We start from the raw sequence: 19,759 nt of genomic DNA on the forward strand, positions 1-19,759 counted from the left end.
GACAGTGTGTGTGACACTGGGGGACAGCCAGGGCACAGGGGAGAGGGACAGGGACCTGCCCCCGCTGACAGGTAAGGGATGGGACAGTGGGACAGTGTGTGTGACACTGGGGACAGTGTGTGTGACACTGAGGACGACAGTGTGTGACACTGAGGGACAGTGTGTGTGACAGGGACAGTGTGTGTGACACTGGGGGACAGTGTGTGTGACACAGGGACAGTGTGTGTGACACGGGGACAGTGTGTGTGACACTGGGACAGGGACAGGGGACAGTGTGTGTGACACTGGGGGACAGTGTGTGTGACACAGGGACAGTGTGTGTGACACTGGGACTGGGACAGTGTGTGTGACACAGGGACAGGGACAGTGTGTGTGACACTGGGACAGTGTGTGTGACACTGGGACAGTGTGTGTGACACTGGGACAGGGACAGGGGACAGTGTGTGTGACACTGGGACAGTGTGTGACACAGGGACAGTGTGTGTGACACAGGGACAGTGTGTGTGACACTGGGGGACAGTGTGTGTGACACTGGGACAGGGACAGGGACAGTGCCACGAGGGGCAGGGAGGCTGATCTCCTTGGCAGGGGCTCCTGTCCCTGCCCTCAGCCCTACACAGTGCTCATTCTGGTTTTTATGGCTGCTGTACAGGTGTGCTCTGGGCACCAGGGGCACAGCTCTGGGATGGTCAGTCCTGCTGTCACTTTAGAGAATTGCACTAATGAGACCAGCTCTTGTGGTTTTTTGTTTTATTTTTGTTTTGGTCATTTTGGTTGAATTTCAGCACCAGTATCTCCAGACAGTGGCTACTCATCAGCTCATGCAGAAGCCACCTATGAAGAGGACTGGGAAGTCTTTGATCCGTAAGTGCTGGAAATAATAAATTCATCATTTGGGGTGTTGAATTAAGATACTTCTATTTAAATTGGCTCATCTTCATCTTATGATAATCAACTCCAGAATCTCTTAGCTGTTAAAAAAAAAAAAAAAAAAGAGTGTATGCTCACATGGGTTTTATTTCAATTTAAAATACTTCTGTGCCTTAAAAATGTCAAATGTTCACTTGGCCTACAACATTGCAGTTCAGTAATGTACATTTTTACAGCAAAATCTGGATTCTTTTCAGATACTATTTCATCAAACATGTCCCCCCACTAACAGAAGAGCAGCTGAACAGGAAGCCAGCTCTCCCACTGAAAACCAGAAGCACACCAGAGTTCTCATTAGTTCTAGACTTGGTAAATATCTTTATAAACACAAACCAAAGCAGGGGGATGGAGCATTTCCCTTGTTTTCTTTATTGTGGAAATCAGTTTTGCTTGCTTTAAACCAAGACTGCTGAATGTTGCATAATTTTAGTTAAAAATAGTTGAAAAAGAATTAATTGTGGTAGGAATAGAATGTGAGCTGTGTTTGTCAAATACTTACACCTTGCTTAAATTTAAAAAAAAAGCATTACAGTTTTAACATCTCAAACAGTTGTCTGTCCCCACAAAGCTTCCCTAAGTCCAGTGTGAGAAAAATGAGGTGGAATAAATAGAAAAATTCAGTTATGAGTGTCTTTCCTCAAGACTGATGAAAAATCAAACTTTTCCTTTTTGGAGCAAGGGCACAAATCCACTTTTTGAAATACTCTTATCAAAGCTGTTTGTCTTTCTGAGGTTTGTTTCAGTGTGTCTGTTGGGAAAGGTGTTTCACACCCTGTTAGTGGTGCTGTGGTTTTTTGGGCATCATCAGTTGGGTTGTAGGAATGGGGGGATTATTCCCACTGAAAGACACAGGCTGGAGCTGAATGAGAGCAGAACCTACAAAATGAAATTTCTCCTTATAGCAACACCCCCAGCATGCAGTTCTAGTGAAAAAATTTTTAAAATTACAATAATGAAATGTTTAATTCATCCTAAGAATTTTCTTCAATCTTGACAGCACTTACACAAATGTACATTTTCCATTCTAAATAAACCTGCTTTAAAATGAACATAAAAATGCAGAAAACTACTTCTATTTTCAACATTGCTTACTCACACTTTCCTTTCTTTTATGTAACTTTTTCTCTAGGATGAAACATTAGTGCACTGTAGTCTAAATGAATTAGAAGATGCTGCACTCACTTTTCCAGTTCTTTTTCAAGATGTCATTTACCAGGTGAATAGAAGAACACAAACTTTTTAATTTTGTTCTGTGGGAATCCTTGCTGTGTGTGGTTGTTTGAAGAGAGGGAAGCACAGCCTGGCATTTTTCACCTGGTGATGAGCTGCAGGTGCCAGATGTGGCAGGAAATTCCCTGGAGCTGCTCCCCTCTGCTCCTCCCTGAGCCCAAATCCTGGCCTGGAGGCAGAGAGAGGCAGAACCTCCTGCCTGGGCCCTCCTGGGCTCCCACCTCCTCACAGGGAGTGTTTCTGAGCCTGCAGTTCTGGTGGTGGTGCTTGAGTTTATGGAAATAGAGAAATAACAGCTGAAACCTTTTCTAGAATCATTTCTGACACCCCCAGGTAGTTGGTGGTTATTTAGAAGAGGATTCAGGTTTTGTGTCCAGGGCACTGCCCTGCTGGTGACAGCTGAGTCAGGGTGTTCATTCAAAACAACCTGTTTCATTTGTCATTTAGAGATTGCCCAACTTCTGTATTTATTACATTTTTTCCTAATTCCACCCAGTTCTCCAGCAGATGTTAAGCTGGTGTAACTGTGTTCCCCCTGCCCCTGAGCTGCTGGGACACTGCAGTCCCTGGGCTGCTCTTGGACAAGGAGCTGATCCCTGCTCTTGGTTTCTGATGCTCCTGTTGGCTTTCTGTGCACAGGGTGGGGGCTGCAGGGACAGGGAGTGTTTGGTGAGAGCTGCAGGGGGACAGGGAATGTTTGGTGAGAGCTGCAGGGGGACAGGGAATGTTTGGTGATGGAGGGAGGGGGGACAGGGAATGTTTGAGGCTGCAGGACAGGGATGTTGGCTGCAGGGACAGGGGATATTTGCTCCAGGGGGACAGGGAATGTTTGAGGGCTGCAGGGGTGTTGCTGCAGGGATGTTGCTGCAGGACAGGGAATGTTTGGGGCTGCAGGACAGGATTGTTGGCTGCAGGGATGTTTGGTGCAGGGATGTTTGGTGCAGGGATGTTGCTGCAGGGATGTTGCTGCAGGACAGGATTGTTTGGTGCAGGGAATGTTTGGTGCAGGGAATGTTTGGTGCAGGGATGTTGCTGCAGGACAGGGAGTGTTTGGTGAGGGCTGCAGGGATGTTGCTGCAGGGAATGTTGCTGCAGGGATGTTGGCTGCAGGGAATGTTTGGTGCAGGACAGGGATGTTTGCTCCAGGGGGACAGGGAATGTTTGGTGAGGGCTGCAGGGATGTTGCTGCAGGGAATGTTGCTGCAGGGATGTTGGCTGCAGGGAATGTTTGGTGCAGGACAGGGATGTTTGCTCCAGGGGGACAGGGAATGTTTGGTGAGGGCTGCAGGGATGTTGCTGCAGGGAATGTTGCTGCAGGGATGTTGGCTGCAGGGAATGTTTGGTGCAGGACAGGGATGTTTGCTCCAGGGGGACAGGGAATGTTTGGTGAGGACTGCAGGGATGTTGCTGCAGGGAATGTTGCTGCAGGGATGTTGGCTGCAGGGAATGTTTGGTGCAGGACAGGGATGTTTGCTCCAGGGGGACAGGGAATGTTTGGTGAGGACTGCAGGGATGTTGCTGCAGGGAATGTTGCTGCAGGGAATGTTGCTGCAGGGATGTTGCTGCAGGACAGGGAGTGTTTGAGGCTGCAGGACAGGGTTGTTGGCTGCAGGGAATGTTTGGTGCAGGGATGTTGCTGCAGGACAGGGAATGTTTGAGGCTGCAGGACAGGGTTGTTGGCTGCAGGGAGTGTTTGGTGCAGGGATGTTGCTGCAGGGATGTTGCTGCAGGGATGTTGCTGCAGGACAGGGAGTGTTTGGGGCTGCAGGACAGGGTTGTTGGCTGCAGGGAGTGTTTGGTGCAGGGATGTTGCTGCAGGGATGTTGCTGCAGGGATGTTGCTGCAGGACAGGCAGTGTTTGGGGCTGCAGGACAGGGTTGTTGGCTGCAGGGATGCTGCTGCAGGACAGGGATGTTTGAGCTGAAGCCCCTCTGTGCTGCAGGTGTACGTCAGGCTACGGCCGTTCTTCCGAGAGTTCCTGGAGAGGATGTCTCAGATCTATGAGGTAAAACTGTCACACCCCACCCCTGAATTCCACTCTCAAACTTACCCACCTGTAGCTCCAGTGGTGACTTTTTCCTCTCCAATCCCCAGATCATTCTGTTTACTGCTTCTAAGAAGGTGTATGCAGACAAGTTGCTGAACATCCTGGACCCCAAAAAGCAGCTGGTCAGGTAAAACCCAGCAGTGGCACGAGCAGCCCTGCCCAGGGCTGCCACTGGCTCCTGGCTGACCCCCTGGGGCTCTGCCTGGCCTGAGAGAGGGAGAAAAATGCACTGCAGTGATGGAATTGGTGCCTTGGGATAAAATAACCCCAGGCCAGCACCTGTCCCTGCTCAGTCTCTGTTAGGTTGGCTAGTGGGAAATGACCTCTTGGGGATCACAAATGTGCTTTGGAATACACACTGCAAATAAAGGAGATGAAATGAGTACCTGATTACTTCTAAACTATTCAATTTTATTCATTACAAATTGTGATTTGTGCAGCTTTTACACTCAGCATGCTTTTAATTCCCATTCAGTCACAAAATCATTTGTCTGTTGGTTTTCTGTTAGGGCTGGTTTGGTTTTTCATTTCTGGGAACTGTTTGGCTGTTCCAGCTCCTTAGGGCAGGAGGAAATGGCAGGGGTGAGATTGTCACTCTCACCTGCCAGAGGGGCTGTACCTGCCAGTGCTGGACCCAAACTGACTTTGCTCAGGGGTTTCCCCTGTGTGGGTGTCCCAGGGCAGGGAACCCCCCCAGAGCTGTGACAGCCCAGAGGATGGGGCAGGACAGGGTGTGGGGCTGTGTCACACCTGCAGACACCTCTCTGAGCAGGCAGGGCTCCTGCAGGGCAGGGCCAGCTGGGCTGGGCTCAGTGGGGCTGGGCTGGGCTGGGCTGGCTCAGTGGGGCTGGGCTCAGTGGGGCTGGGCTGGGCTCAGTGGGGCTGGGCTGGGCTGGGCTGGGCTGGGCCGGGCTCTGTGGGGCTGGGCTGGGCTTAGTGGGGCTGCTCTGGGCTCAGTGGGGCTGGGCTGAGCTGGGCTGGGCTGGGCTCAGTGGGGCTGGGCTCAGTGGGGCTGGGCTCAGTGGGGCTGGGCTGGGCTGGGCTGGGCTCAGTGGGGCTGGGCTCAGTGGGGCTGGGCTCTGTAGGGCTGGGCTGGGCTCAGTGGGGCTGGGCTCAGTGGGGCTGGGCTGGCTCAGCCCCAGGTGCTGTCAGGCCCCACACGTGTGACTCACACTCTATATTTAAATGCAGCAGCTCATTTCCCTCCATGGCAACGTTGGGAGCTCAGCTCCTGCCTGGAATTAGGCACAGCTCCACTTAAACATGCAGGCAAGGGGCTGGGAACCCCAAATCTGCCTCCTCACCTTTTATAATTCTGTGGATTGCCATGAAATGGGAGTTTCATCCCTGCTGGTTCCCAGTCAGCCAATCCATCCAGTTCTGTCATGAGTTACACAGGAGCAGGTGATGGGCAGGGAAGGAGCTGATGGGGTGTTGTGGCCCCAAGGTTGGTTTTTTAGGTGTAACACCTGCAGTGGGTTAATTGGCAGCAGGTGTAGCAGAGAGGAAACACTCCTTGTGACACTCGGTGTCCTGGCAGGAGGTGGCACAGGGGCCCCATTCTGAGAGGGCTGGGACAGAATAAAGGGACAATAAACCCCAGTAAATGGCTCTGAGCAGCACCTGGCCTGGCAGATCCTTGGGGTCCCTTCTTGGCCTGTCTGTGAGAGGGGTCAGGAAGAAAAGCCTGAGTAAATACAAACCCCACCCAGAGCTGGGTTAGTGCAAACCCAGCTGAGCTGGGCAGAGCAGGAGGGGCACAGTCCCTTCCCTGGCAGAGCAGCAGAGGACAGGGCTGGGGTAACTCACAGAGCTGCTCTGGTGCTGCCCTGCTCTCACTGATGGTTCCCTCCATGGCAGGCACCGACTGTTCCGTGAGCACTGTGTGTGTGTCCAGGGGAACTACATCAAGGATCTCAACATCCTGGGCAGAGACCTCTCCAAAACCATCATCATTGACAACTCACCACAAGCCTTTGCTTACCAGGTGAGGGGCTGGGGCAGGGACACCTGTTGGGAACCCCACACTTGCATTTCATTCCTAGGTGAGCTCAGGGCTTTGAGCTTTGAACAGGGTGCTGAAGTTTGCAAACCAACCTGGGGGAAAATACCCAGGAGTCTGAAACTTGGAAACATTTTTCCCCCAAATGCTGTTTCACAGGGCATATTTGTAGATAAATTAAGTATTAATCGTGTGTTTATGATTTTTTTTCGTATTTTAACTTCAGCTTTCCAATGGAATTCCTATAGAAAGCTGGTTCATGGATAAAAATGATAATGAACTCCTAAAGTTGATTCCATTTCTGGAGAAACTCGTAGAGCTGGTGAGTGTTTGCTTTCTTGGCTTTTCCCAAAACTGTCAGTGAGTTCCTTTAATGCTTTCAGCTATTGTTAAGGGTTTCTGAGTCATTGAGATGGAGGCTGGTGAAGATCCAGGGACGTGTTCACACAGCAAAAGGGGATTTGTCACTGCTGGCAGTGCTGAGGATGCAGGGCTGTGGGACTGTGACATCACAAGGAAATTGGGAATCTCTCAGCATTTGGATGCCACAGTGCCTGTTGCTGCTGTGCTGTGTCTTTATTCCTAAAAGGCCAATAAATCCCTCCTGAACTGTGGGGAATCTATGGAATTATTGCTGTGAGTCTCTGGAATGGCACAGCTGGTGGTTTCTGTTTGTTCTGGTCAAGGAGGGGTGTTAGATGGGGAGCCCTGCAGGGGGTTCTGGCTGTTCATCTCCTGAACCTGCCCATTATTGGCTTGGTTTCTGTTTGTTCTGGTCAAAGAGGGGTGTTACTGCTGCAGGGGGTTCTGGCTGTTCATCTCCAGAACCTGCCCATTATTGGTTTGGTTTCTGTTTGTTCTGGGGTGTTAGTTGGGGGTCTGGCTGCTCTCCTAACCTGTCCTTTATTGGTTTGGTTTCTGTTCTGGGGTGTTACTGCTGCAGGGGGTTCTGGCTGCTCTCCTAACCTGCCCATTATTGATTTGGTTTCTGTTCTGGGGTGTTAGCTGGGTTCTGGCTGCTCTCCTAACCTGTCCATTATTGATTTGGTTTCTGTTCTGGGGTGTTAGCTGGGGTCTGGCTGCTCTCCTAACCTGTCCTTTATTGGTTTGGTTTCTGTTCTGGGGTGTTACTGCTGCAGGGGGGTCTGGCTGCTCTCCTAACCTGTCCATTATTGATTTGGTTTCTGTTCTGGGTGTTAGTTGGGGGTCTGGCTGCTCTCCTAACCTGCCCTTTATTGGTTTGGTTTGGTTTCTGTTCTGGGGTGTTAGCTGGGGGTCTGGCTGCTCTCCTAACCTGCCCATTATTGATTTGGTTTCTGTTCTGGGGTGTTAGCTGGGGGTCTGGCTGCTCTCCTAACCTGCCCATTATTGATTTGGTTTCTGTTCTGGGGTGTTAGTTGGGGTCTGGCTGCTCTCCTAACCTGCCCTTTCCCCACAGAACGAAGACGTCCGGCCTCACATCAGAGACAGATTTCGTTTGCATGATTTGCTACCCCCTGATTAAAGCTCTCACTGCCGAGGGGAGGAAATGCAGGACCCTGTTGGACTAATACAAACATTGCCATTACTGTTGAAATTTTGCATTTTTGTACCCCGTCTTGCTTTTCTTATCTTTGGTGCCCAACACTGATCAAGGGTTACAGGAAGAGACTTTCTACACCCGAGGTTGCCGCCATCAGTACAATCCAGTAGGGAGGCTAGAACAGAAAAGTCTTTAGAACTAGTGCAACTCCAAGGAAATTTTTTTATGTACAGGACATCTGCAGTTTATAAAGAAAATTCTGTTTCTGCCACCAGCAGTTTGACCTGTAGAAACACAGGATTTTATGATACAACAGAGATTGAAAACGGACTCGGATTTTCTCTCTGTTCGGTGCTCTAAGTGGGTTTGTAGCCACTTTTCTGTTACTTTTAAGATTCTCATTTCAACAGGAATGGCCAGTAAAAGTTGTTTTATTTTTCCTGTTAAGGTTTATAACCTTTTTACATTTTTGACCTGTATTAGATTAGAATTTCATTATGCATTCCTTTTAGTTGAGGCGCTTCATAGTTTTTCTGGAAATAGCCAAATTTTGTTAGTTTTTTATTAAACAGTTGGCTGGCCGTTTCCCTGCTTTGTCTGCCTGCATCCTGTATATTTGTTTAAAAATATTCTCTAGTTTTAGCCCACGTAAGTTTCATTTAGAAAGAAAAAAAAAACAAAAAACCAACAAAAAAAAAACCCAACCCCAACCCTGCATTTATATTTTCTTTCTGTAATATTCTACTGTAGTCGAAAAACCTTTTCAAAAAAATCAAGAGACTGGCTAGATAAGAATGACTGATACTGGGAATATCCTGAACCATGGCACGTCCCCTGGACAGAGCACAGCTGGCAGTGGCACCACGATGGACAAGGAATACCTCACCCCCAGCTGGGGCTCCTGTGACACTCCTGCTGCCAGCAGCCCCTGGTGTCCAGGGAACAGCCCAGCCTGCCGTGGCTCCAGCGCTCAGCTGGGATTTTTACAGCTGGGGAATCCCCTTTTCCCACTGCTGCTCCTGGAAGGGAGGATCTGTTCCAGTCAGGGAAGCTTTGCCTCTCGACTGCATGGCCACGCCCCAGGCTCGGACTGGTTTTGTGTAAAAGATGTCACAGAACGGCACTTTTTCTAAAGAGAAGTTTGCTATTTTGTATGCTTGATAAGAAAGTACAGTATTGGAAATTAAAGGTGGACAGCTGATAATTGAGAAGTATGTCAATTAATTTTTTATGTATATTACCTGTTTACTTGTACAATTTTATTGTACAAATTACATGCAGCTTCATTTTCAAATGAGTCCTTAAAATAAGGAAAATCTTTTTAGCAAAACATTTAATTTTTGTATTTTTGATTTTAAAAGGCATGAGTTATGTCAACTTTTTCCAGTGTATTAATGAAGATTTTAACTTTTCATCAGGTTGAGTGTTTTCTTACTATATTATCTGTTGTGTATGTAGCTAGCACATGGTGTCACTGAACTGTTAAAACTTAGCATGTAGAGCAAGCCTGTTTTGTGGAAAATCCTTATTCATTAAAAACAAAACCATCATGGCAGATTTTCTGCAAAAAAAGTGAAAACATTTGCAATTCAGAATACTGATTTTTTTTGTATTTAAAGAAAGGTATTTTGCTTGCAGGAAAGAAATACTACAGATTCATTTTAATGAGAATCTTTTAAATGTATTTATCTTTAGGGCATCTGGGCATCTTTACGCTGTTTGTCTTATGTCTTTATTGAAATAAAATGTACAGAACATTTCCTTTCCATCTGCTTGGTGCAGCTGTCCCTGGGCAGCTGATGGAGACGTGGATGGACTCAGCCATTCCTCTCCTGGAACTCTCACTCTGAGGGGTTCAGTTGCCCAGTGGGGGCTCCCCCCATTTCTCCACATCACAGAGCTGCTGTGGCACCCACGGACCTGCCGGGATGTTTTAGCCCTTGGCCTTTTCCAGCTGGGATGGGATGTTCAGCTGTTGAATGAACTCCTTGTCCCCAGCTCCTCCGTGGCTCCAGCCATCCCAAAAGTGCTCCTGGAGCTGAGGAGACCCAAGGCAGCTGCACTTCCCAGCTGGGGCTGTCAGATCCTCGAGGGAAACCTGAATGGAACAAGGGGAGGCAGCTCTGCACGGTGCCCTATGGACTGACAGATTGCTTAGCAAACACATTAAATATTCTTATTTTCCTGTGCTGCCAGCCTGGTGCTTACCCCTCCTGCAAACCTTGTGTGGAGCTGAGTTTTCATCACAGGTTTTATTTCTGTCTGTTCACCTCGAGGGGGAGTTCCCTGTTCCGTGCTCCTGGCTCGGGCTGTGTCCCCAGAATCGCCCCGGGGGAGGCTCAGCCAGGTGTGAGCGTGGAGCACAGGATCAGCTCCTGCTTTGTGGGAAGCACCACATCCATTTCCAGAGCCCTCAACGATCCCCTTGGTGCTTTTGGACTCTGTGCTGGAGCTCACTCACATCTCCCAGGCTGGGCTGGGAATCTCCCGAACCTCCCGAGGTGTCAGCGGAGGCGTCGCGGCGAGGAGGAGCCGGGCCGGGCTCGGGAACAGCGCTGGGATGTGGAACCCAAACTCGGGAGGGTCCCAAAAACTCTGCACGGCATCGGCCCCTTCCCAGCACTGCCGACATCGCAGCACCGAGGAGAGCAGAGCAGGAGCAGGAGGAGGTTTTGTTCTGTCACTCGCAGAAATGTCTTTGTACTGACGGGGCCGACTGTAAAACACGGGCAGAGCAGCCCTGTGCTGTGGATTTCTGTTCCTGCAATCATTTCTAGCCCACAGAAGCACAAAGGTTTCATTAAAAGCTTACGCTCTGGATTCTGTTTTTATGATTTTTAGCTGATGTCATCCTTCACCGAGCCTCGGTTTTCTGTAAGTCACGACATTGCTCCTGTCAGTTTTCAGCCTTGAAGTGGAAGAAATCGTGTCTGTGTTTTGCTGTCAAGGAGAAATTTAAATGTTCTGTGTAAATCCTTAGAATTCCAAATTACATATTCCAATATTAACATATTCCAAATTACTGCGCAATTCCTGGCAATTTTGTGATTATCCCCACAGGACCCTGAGCCTGTGAACCTGTGTAGACTTGGCAAGGATTTAACTTGTGACATTGTTTGATCCGTGGATTTAGCTCTGTTATTATTTATATTGTCTGGTAAATGGAGAGGAACAGGAAAAGGATGATAAATTTGGAAGTCTGTATATTTTATTTTTTTTTTCTTTGCCACTTGTGTGATTTTTACAGGCATATATAGAGATCGTTCATTTGTTTTATGAAAGACACGTTCTAAATTTATTGTCTCCAGACAAAAATCTATCCTCCTTTTCCACTTACTGGGATTCTCGCAGGAACTGGGAACTGGCGCTGAGGAAATGAACAATTCCAGCTTTGGATGTTGCAGGACACACGGGGAACCTCGCACCGCGGTGTGGAACCGGCCGGGCCCTCCGCCCCTCCCCGCTGCATCCCGGGCCGGGCCCCGGCGATCCCATCCCATCCCATCCCATCCCATCCCATCCCATCCCATCCCATCCCATCCCATCCCATCCCGGGCCGGTCCCTCTGTCCCGCTCCATCCCCTCCCGGTCCCGCCGGGCCGGGGCGGCTCCCGCGGCTGCGGCCCCGCGATAGCGCCGAGCGGGCGCGGCCCCGGGACAGAGCCGGGACTGCGCGGGGGAGCGGAGCCGGTCCCGATCCCGTTCCCGATCCCGTTCCCGATCCCGTTCCCGTTCCCCATCCCGCCCCGTTCCCTATCCCGTTCCCGTTCCCGATCCCGTTCCCGTTCCCGTTCCCCATCCCGCCCCGTTCCCGTTCCCTATCCCGTTCCCTATCCCATTCCCGATCCCGTTCCCGTTCCGGTTCCCATTCCCGATCCCGTTCCCGTTCCCGTTCCGGTTCCCGATCCCGTTCCCGTTCCCGATCCCGTTCCCGTTCCGGCTGTGCGTTCCCGATCCCGTTCCCGATCCCGTTCCCCGTTCCCGTTCCCGGTTCCCGATCCCATTCCCGATCCCGTTCCCGTTCCCGTTCCCGTTCCCGTTCCCGTTCCCGATCCCCGTTCCCGTTCCCTGTTCCGGTTCCCGATCCCGTTCCCGATCCCCGTTCCGGTTCCCGATCCCGTTCCCGATCCCGATCCCGATCCCGATCCGGTTCCCATTCCCGATCCCGCCCGTTCCCGCGCGGCGCTCAGGCCCCGCCCCTCGGGGGCGTGCCCGGGGGCGGGGCGGGGTCAGTCCGCCGCCGTCCCGGCGTGCCCCGCGCGGCGCTGCCCGGCGGCCGCGGTCGGGGCAAGATGGCGGCGGAGGCGGCGGACTCGTGGGGTGGGTGCGGCGGGGCCCGGGCCGAGCGGGGCCTGAGCGCCGCTGCCGCCCCTCACCGCTCACCGCGCTCCTCTCCCCACAGACGCCGACAGCTTCGAGGTGGTGGAGCCGGTGGCGAAGCGGCTGGTGCCGGGGGTGGCCGGAGACCGCTGGGCCGGCGAGGATGAGGAGGACGACGTGAAGGTGCGGCCGGGCGGGCCCGGGCCGGGGGCGGGCGGGCGGTGCCGTGTGGCAGCGAGTGCGGGGCCGGGCTGGGCCGGGGGCGAGGGGCCCGCGGGCCGGCGGGTGACGGGATCCGGGCTCGGGCCTGGGCAGGCGGCGCCGGGCCGGACACCGCGGGGATCCGGACAGTGCGAGAGCTCCGGACAGAGCGGGGGCTCCGGACAGTGCTGGGGCTCCGGGCAGTGCTGGGGGCTCCGGACAGAGCGGGGGCTCCGGACAGAGCGAGAGCTCCGGGCAGTGCGAGAGCTCCGGACAGAGCGGGGGCTCCGGACAGTGCGGGGGCTCCGGGCAGGGCTGGGGCTCCGGACAGAGCGGGGGCTCCGGGCAGTGCGAGAGCTCCGGGCAGAGCGGGGGCTCCGGGCAGTGCTGGGGGCTCCGGACAGAGCGGGGATCCGGACAGAGTGGGGGGCTCCGGAACCCCGAGGGCTCCGGACAGTCGCGAGGGCTCCGGACAGTGCGGGGGCTCCGGAACCCAAAGAGCTCCGGGCAGTGCTGGGGGCTCCGGACACCGCCGGGACTCCGGGCTCGGTGACAAATCCAAATGCCAGGACAGCCCGAGCCGTCCGTGCCCGGAGCCGCCGCTGCCTCGGCCCTGGCGGCGCAGGAAGGGTCGGACAGCCGCTGTTGAAGCGGCGCCTCTTGCTCTCTGAGGGATCCACCTGCTGCTTTCCAGCTGCTTCCCAGGGCGCTCTCCCCTCGCTTTCTGCAGCTTTTCGGGCCCTTAGCTGGGAGTGAGGAGCGCTGGGTGAGGTGTCAGGACGGGTTTAATGACGGCAGTGCTGTGTTGGTGCTTCTGCTGCTGACCAGAAACTTCTGTGCTCTACCAGCACGTCTTTCCACCTGATCTTGCTGCTTCTCCACTCACCACGAGGTGGGATTTTGCCGTGTTTCAGCGTGGTGTCTGCCCAGGAATGGGAATCAAACGTGTGGCTGATTATTCCTGCTGCTTCTGAAGGCAGAGCTCCCTCCAAGGCCTGTGCTCCTGCTGGGCTCCAGCTGCCCTTGGCAGGGTGCTGGTGCCACAGAAACCTCCCTGCTCTGTGGATAATGCAGAGGGATGCCAGGGAATGCACCAGGAACACGCCAGACAGGTTCAAGGCCAGGTTGGACGGGGCTTGGAGCAGCCTGGGCTGGTGGAAGTTTCCATGCCCAGACACATCTGGCTCTGGGGGTCTCTGAGCTCCCTCCCCTCCCAAACCATCCCGGGATTCTGCAAGTACAGCAAGGCAGAGAAAAAAAGACCTTTTTGTTTCCTCCAGCCCTGGGACATTGTAACACCGGGGGAGGATCAGGGTTGGTTTTGAGAACACTGTTACCAGAATCTCTGAAAAACACCTGGAGTTTTTCTTGTGGCTCAGGTGGAGTTCTTCCCATAAACAGTACACAAAAAGTAGTTCATCTTCTCTTAAAAACCCTAAAGTTACTGAATTTCTGTGATTCTGTGTGTAATTTTCCTTCTTAAATTCAGTACTAGCCACAGCCCAGTGTCCCAGGTGTCCCTTTAGAGCAGCAGGACAAGGACAGGTGTAAGGACAGGTGTGTGAGCAGCAGCTCCAGGCTCTGGGAATGAGGGTGGACAGTGTGTGTGTGACACAGGTGTGTGTGTGGGTGACACCTGTGTGACAGCTGTGTACAGACAGCTGGAGCTCACACTGTCTGTGACATTTGCTTTTGCTCCTTCCTCAGAAGGTGGGAAGCTTTCCTGCTGATGAGATGTGTGCAGGAGAACTGGCCTACAGTGGTTCTCCTGGAGACACCTGAGGGCTCTCTGCCTGTTTAATAAAGGAAAATACTCCCCACATGGAATCCCAGCCTGGTTTGGGTTGGGAGGGACCTTAAAGCCACCACTGCCACCCCTGCCATGGCAGGGACACTTCCCCTGCTCCAAGCCCTGCCCAGCCTGGCCTTGGCCACTTCCAGGGATCTGGGGTGCTCTGGGAATGCCATCCCAGCCCCTCCCCACAATCCCTTCCCAGGATCACATCCAGCCCTGCCCTCTGGCACTGGGGAGACTTTTCCATCTTACAGTGAGGATGCAGCTGCTTCACTATTTCCAAGGGATTATGGATTTAGTGCCAGAGCTGCATCTAGAGAGGATCCAGCAAAGCAAGGTGTTTTAGTTGGGTTTATTTTCCTTTGGTTTGCTCTTCCTGCCAGGTTCCCAAAGGCCCCTGCTCAGGCTCTGGGTCCCTCTGGGGAAATCCCCACTTGAAGGAAATGACGTGGTCTAAAGCAGCAGCACAAGTGTTTTCTGCCCATGGCTTTCTTAAGGCACTCACATTTTGGAATGTGCTTTGTGTCTGCAGATCTGTGTTTTGGAAGGTTTTTTAGTAATGAACTTGCAGTAACTGTTAATTTGGGAAACATCAACTTCCCAGGTTTAAAATTAGCACCTTTGGTAAGAGAAGTGCTGTGAGTGTTCCCCAGCACACAGAGGTCAGGCCTGCTGCCAGGGAATGTTCATCTATTGACTCAGGCAATGCCTGCTCCCTGCTCCACCTCCCCCGGGCTGCTCAGAGCCCTCAGGGACACAGAAACAGTGTTGGAATACTGGGAATAAAGATCTTCTCTGGGAATTACTGTATCACTGCAAGGACACAGCACAGGGCACTGGCTCTTCCTGCAGGAGAGCTCCCTGGGGTTATAAACCAGGCCTGGCTGGCAGGACTTGGAATTCCCTGGGGTTATAAACCAGGATTTGAATTCCCTATGTTTATAAACCAGGCCTGGCTGGCAGGAGTTGGTATTCTCTGGGTTTCTAATCCAGGCCTGGCTGTCAGGATTTGGAATTCCCTGGGTTTATAATCCAGGCAAGGCTGGCAGGACTTGGTATTCCCATGGTTTCTAAACCAGGATTTGAATTCCCTGGGTTTATGAACCAGGCCTGGCTGGCAGGAGTTGGTATCCCTTGGGTTTACAATCCAGGATTTGGAATTCCCTGGGTTCCCAACCCAGGCCTGGCTGGCAGGATGGGGTCAGGGCACGTCTCCTGGCTGCAGTCCTTGCCCTCTGTGCATCTCCCAGATGTGCCAGTGGCAGGATGGATCCCTCAGGCCTGCCTGCCCTTCCTCTGCAGTTTGCATCTGTTCCCCAGCCTGGCCAGCTCCTCAGTGCTGAGTGCAGCTATTTAAGCAGTGGGTGTAACAAACTTAATTAGATGTGAGCTGAAATAATGCTGCTCCAGATTGAAGTCAGCCTGGTGGAATGTGGAAGGGAAGCCGAGTCCCCTGCAAGTGCCAATTATCCAGCTGAGCTGGGATGGACTCAGGTGTCTCCTTGCTTGGGTCAGCACATCCTGAAAAAAAAAAAATCCCTGCAGCAGGGAGTGCTTGTCCCAGCACAGGACAGGGCCCTGGTGCTGCTCTAACGTGCTTTCAGTGATGTTCACCATGCCAGAAATGAGAAGGAGCCATGTTCCTGTGGGTGTGTTTGGCTGCTGCCATTTCTGACCCAAGCTGGTGTTTGACCAACACCTGCCTTGGGACAGCTCCCATGGCTCCCTCCCTGACACCAGGCTGGGGCTCTGTGGGCAGTGCAGGAGCTGACAGCTGCCTCTGAAAGAACCTTGGCTGTTTTGCAGGATAACTGGGATGATGAGGAGGAAGAGGAGGAGGTGAAGGAGACAGAGGTAAAACAAGGTGAGATTTAAGGTAACCCCTGGCTCAGTGCCAGCAAGGGATCAGACTCTGGTCGTGTCTGAGAGTCAAACCTTTGACAGAAATGTCTTTAACTCTGTGCTCAGTGGCTTCCAGTATTTCTGTGGTTGTGGGGGGGAAAAAATCATCAGAGTTCTGAGAGCTGTGTTTGTTATTCCACCTTTCACAGAACCGAAAGTTTCGGAAAAAAAGAAAATAGCAGAAAAAATCAAAGAAAAAGAAAAGCTACAGAAGAAAAAGCAAGAGGAGCTTAAAAAAAGGGTAAGTCCTCATTTCTTCTGGGTCACATAAAATTCAGAGGGTGGGTTTGGTTTTGTTTTTTGGAGGTTGAGCAGGATCTGAAGAGGTCTTGATTCATCTGATAAACCAAACTTGGTCTTGTACATGATCCTGTCTGGGGCTGGGAGCTTTAATTCTCTCATGATTTAAGCAGTGACTGGATCAGCGTTACCCAGTTCCTTTGTGTGATGGAACAGGCAGCAGTGGGAGTTTGCTGTTTGTTCCCATTCCTTGTGAGATGAACAATTCCTTGAGGCTGCAGGGAGGGGGTTGCAGGTTTTCCAGGGCCCTGAGTGAGGCAGCAGTGGGTTCAGGTGTCTGTAAGGTGCCACCTGTCCCTGTGTGTTTTTCCTGCAGTTAGAGGCACCTGAGGAGCAGAAGGAGCTCACACCAGAAGAACAGTTGGCAGACAAACTACGGCTAAAGAAGTTACAAGAGGAGTCAGACCTGGAGCTGGCAAAGGAAACCTTCGGTGAGTTAAAGCAGGAAATAAAGAAATTAACAAATAAAACCTGGGACCCTGCAGAGCACAGAGCAGGAGCAGGGCTTGGCTCTCAGCACCCAGAGCTTGTGGCACTGAGAACAAAGAAGGAGCAGAGATGCTGATGCACAGCAGCATTTGGTGAATGATTCAGCTCCTTGCTCAGGGCAGCTTGTGCTCACTGAGTTGTCACAGAGCACAGTGCTTGGGGGTGTGCACTGGGTACAGCTGCAAAGAACCTGCTGGCTTCTGCACTCAGGAGGGTGAGGCAGGAATGTTTATTTGGGAAAAGGGGCTTCCTGGTGCAGGTTGTCCAGAGAACAGGAATAGCTGGGTCAAATTACTGGGTTTGACTCAGCTTCAGAAATTGTTGGACAGAGACTTGGGACAAGGGTGTGGAGTGACAGAACAAGGGGGAATGGCTTTCCACTGACAAAGGGCAGTGTTGGGTGGGATATTGGGAAGGAATTGTTCCTTCTGAGGGGGTGCCCAGAGCAGCTGTGGCAGCCCCTGGATCCCTGGAAGGTTGGATGGACTTGGAGCAGCCTGGGACAGTGGGAGGTGTCCCTGCCCTGACAAGGTGGCACTGGATGGGCTTCAAGGTCCCTTCCAAGCCAGACCATTGAGGGATTCTGTGGAATTACTGAGTTTGGCATGAAACTTTCATTGCTGCCTGTAAGGCCAGGGCTGTGGGGGGAGCAGAGCTCCCTTCAGGGCTCACTCTGCAGATGTCTGTAGCAGCCCTGGCTGTCCCTGCAGGTGTAAATAGCACTAGTGGAATAGATGCCATGAACCCCTGTTCCAAAGATGAGTTCACGGAGTTCGGGAAGCTGCTGAAGGAGAAGATCACGCAGTACGAGAAGTCCTTGCACTACGCCGGGTTCCTGGAGGCGCTGCTGCGGGACGTCTGCATCTCCTGTGAGTGCCAGCCCTGCTGGGACCTGCTCACAGGGCTCTGCTGCTGCCTGCCACATGGAGCACTGACCTCACTCTGTTCCCTCTCCTGTCTGCACCTTGGTTAGAGACAGCTAAAAAGTGTCAGGTTTTATGCTGAGCTAAACCCTGCTTGTTTTTCTTGAGGCCATTTCTAAATTAATAATACTAAGATAAATTCTCTGAGGCAGATAATCTGAGTACCTCATTTGGAGGGAAACTGTTACAGAATGGAGTTCATGTAATTCTGGAAGTGCAGATTAACTGTTCTGGAATTCAGCGTGTAACTATAGAGAGATGAAGTAATTGAAACTCCTTTTCCCAGTGCCCTGGTGGCTGGAGCAGAGCTGGGATGGTTCCCTGTCCTGTACAGTTGTCCTTCAGAGAGGGGTAACTCAATCCCAGGCAGAGCTGGGCCCATCCATCATCCCAGCTGGCAGCTTCCATCTCCGAGGGATTCCAGGGCTCCTCACAGGAGGGACTCCAGCCTCTGATTGATAAACATCATTTCTTGTTAAGCCTGTGCTCCTTTTGATACATTTTCCTGCATTTTACTGCCTCCATATTTTACTGTTCAGCTGTCTCAGTAAGAATCTTGTGTTCAGTAACTTTATTTGCAAGTTTTACCTTTTAAAACACTCAGGCTTCCAAGGAACCAGCTGGAATCCTTGTTGGGATTGTAAGGACCAGAACCACCCACTCTGTGTTCTGCTGGTTTAAATCAAGTAATTGCCCATAGTTACACCAATGCTCATTTCTAGTTTTAGAGACTGTGGATGTTATTTAACTGCCTTATAAGAACAACACTGATAAGGAATCTTTTTTTTCCCTGATGCAGTGGAGGTGGATGATTTGAAAAAGATCACAAATACTCTGACAGTATTATGCAGTGAAAAACAAAAACAAGAGAAGGTAAGACTGGGGCTGTTCCTGCTTGGGGCTCCCCTGCACTTATTAGTTATTTGTTGGGAAATAGGATGGAAGGCAAAGGGGGGCAGGTGCAGGGATATGAGGACACCTGGGGCTGTCCCAGCTTTCCTCCTGTGGGGTGGAAACATGGCAGGGCCACCTTCAGTGCTGGGTAATGACACAGCCCTGGGCCCAAATAACCATCCTCCTCCTTTGGCCCAGAATAAAGCCAAAAAGAAGAAAAAAGGAGTTGTGCCTGGCGGGGGGCTGAAGGCGACCATGAAAGACGACCTGGCCGACTACGGCGGCTACGACGGCGAGTACGTGCAAGACTTTGAAGACTTCATGTGACATTTATCTCCCTCCTGTTGTCTTTCTGTTGCCCATAATCCCTTAAACATGTAGCACAACCTTTCTTCCTCTAAATTCTGCCAAATGCTACAATCAGAATTGCAGTATCTGTGTGCTGGGGGCTGGAGGTGCCGGGGCCGGGCGGAAGCTCCGGCCGGGGTGGAATGGAAAAGGTCTGGGAATTGCAGTTAAACCCCAAAATTCTGCTGCTGGGCACTGCTGCTATTCACAGCAACAGCCACTCAATTGGGAAGGAATTGGAACAAGGTGAAGGATTATAACCAGCACAGCTCCATGACATGGCCTTAACTGTCCCTGCTGCAGGGCCAGGGCTGAGCACGAGCAGTTTGCAGCAAGGGCAGGGTGTGCACGTAGAGTTCCAGTCGCTTTGTCTTGAGTTCAAGCTTGAGGATTTCAGTGTTTTGGGAAGGGAACTGCTAACTTCAGTGTGGAATCCTGCACCTGGGAGCCTGGCCCCTGGGACAGCCACTGCTGCAGAGCCTGACACCTGAGCAGCACCTGCTGGGGCAGAGCAAGGCAAAAAACCCACTTGTGTCTCGAGGATGAAGTTCAGTTCCATTCATTTAAATTTCTACTAATGCAGCTCTCTGGGTTGGGTGTTCTTTAACAGTTAATTAAGGGGTTAAGTGTAAAAGAAAAAACCAAACCACACAATTCCTTGGGGCTCTCCTGGGTTGTGGTGGGTCTCTCACAACTCAGCCGTTTTCTTTCATTAAAAACCAAACTTGCTTAGCAAACTGCAGCAGTTCCTACAGTTGGGCAAATTGTTATGTTAACAATTACAACATCTGCAATGTTTTATAAAGCAACTAATTTAATAAAAATCACTATTGAGGACTTCACCAGGGAGCAGTTC

General features: G+C 51.7%; 2 protein-coding genes and 2 long non-coding RNA genes across 6 annotated transcripts in view; 2 read left to right on the forward strand and 2 right to left on the reverse strand.

The window, feature by feature from the left end:
- The window catches only part of CTDSPL2 (CTD small phosphatase like 2), a 28,181-nt gene extending 18,682 nt beyond the window's left edge, over positions 1 to 9,499 (forward strand). For all 3 annotated transcript variants that reach the window (XM_056500245.1, XM_056500244.1, XM_056500246.1), the window contains 8 exons: positions 786 to 864; positions 1,128 to 1,239; positions 2,060 to 2,146; positions 4,103 to 4,165; positions 4,255 to 4,334; positions 6,068 to 6,194; positions 6,436 to 6,531; positions 7,648 to 9,499. In XM_056500245.1, the coding sequence (XP_056356220.1) occupies positions 786 to 864; positions 1,128 to 1,239; positions 2,060 to 2,146; positions 4,103 to 4,165; positions 4,255 to 4,334; positions 6,068 to 6,194; positions 6,436 to 6,531; positions 7,648 to 7,713 (710 nt within the window). In that variant the 3' untranslated portion in view covers positions 7,714 to 9,499. The remainder of the gene's footprint in view (positions 1 to 785; positions 865 to 1,127; positions 1,240 to 2,059; positions 2,147 to 4,102; positions 4,166 to 4,254; positions 4,335 to 6,067; positions 6,195 to 6,435; positions 6,532 to 7,647) is intronic.
- On the reverse strand, positions 8,299 to 10,084 carry LOC130257565 (uncharacterized). The gene is made up of 2 exons (XR_008841346.1): positions 9,940 to 10,084; positions 8,299 to 9,829 (listed from the first exon to the last, which is right to left on the reverse strand). It is a non-coding gene; the product is annotated as an uncharacterized LOC130257565 (long non-coding RNA).
- Positions 10,085 to 10,409: 325 nt separating this feature from the next.
- LOC130257564 (uncharacterized) lies at positions 10,410 to 11,187 on the reverse strand. The gene is made up of 3 exons (XR_008841345.1): positions 11,069 to 11,187; positions 10,544 to 10,671; positions 10,410 to 10,447 (listed from the first exon to the last, which is right to left on the reverse strand). It is a non-coding gene; the product is annotated as an uncharacterized LOC130257564 (long non-coding RNA).
- Positions 11,188 to 11,941: 754 nt separating this feature from the next.
- Positions 11,942 to 19,745, forward strand: EIF3J (eukaryotic translation initiation factor 3 subunit J). The gene is made up of 8 exons (XM_056499453.1): positions 11,942 to 12,051; positions 12,134 to 12,234; positions 15,854 to 15,911; positions 16,099 to 16,190; positions 16,566 to 16,680; positions 17,449 to 17,607; positions 18,461 to 18,534; positions 18,754 to 19,745. The coding sequence occupies exons 1-8, from the start codon at positions 12,024 to 12,026 to the stop codon at positions 18,880 to 18,882; spliced, it is 756 nt and encodes a 251-aa protein (XP_056355428.1). The 5' UTR covers positions 11,942 to 12,023; the 3' UTR covers positions 18,883 to 19,745.
- The last annotated feature ends 14 nt before the right edge of the window (positions 19,746 to 19,759 follow it).

Source organism: Oenanthe melanoleuca, chromosome 10, assembly GCF_029582105.1.
Source record: "Oenanthe melanoleuca isolate GR-GAL-2019-014 chromosome 10, OMel1.0, whole genome shotgun sequence".
In the NCBI taxonomy this organism is placed as follows: Eukaryota; Metazoa; Chordata; class Aves; order Passeriformes; family Muscicapidae; genus Oenanthe; species Oenanthe melanoleuca.

Excerpts from the sequence above, each read along its gene's own strand:
- EIF3J (XM_056499453.1), top strand. The coding sequence starts at position 12,024 with ATGGCGGCGGAGGCGGCGGACTCGTGGG. Across the intron at positions 16,681-17,448 it reads GCTGGCAAAGGAAACCTTCG|GTGTAAATAGCACTAGTGGA; the intron begins GTGAGTTAAAGC and ends CTGTCCCTGCAG. Across the intron at positions 18,535-18,753 it reads AAAAACAAAAACAAGAGAAG|AATAAAGCCAAAAAGAAGAA; the intron begins GTAAGACTGGGG and ends CCTTTGGCCCAG.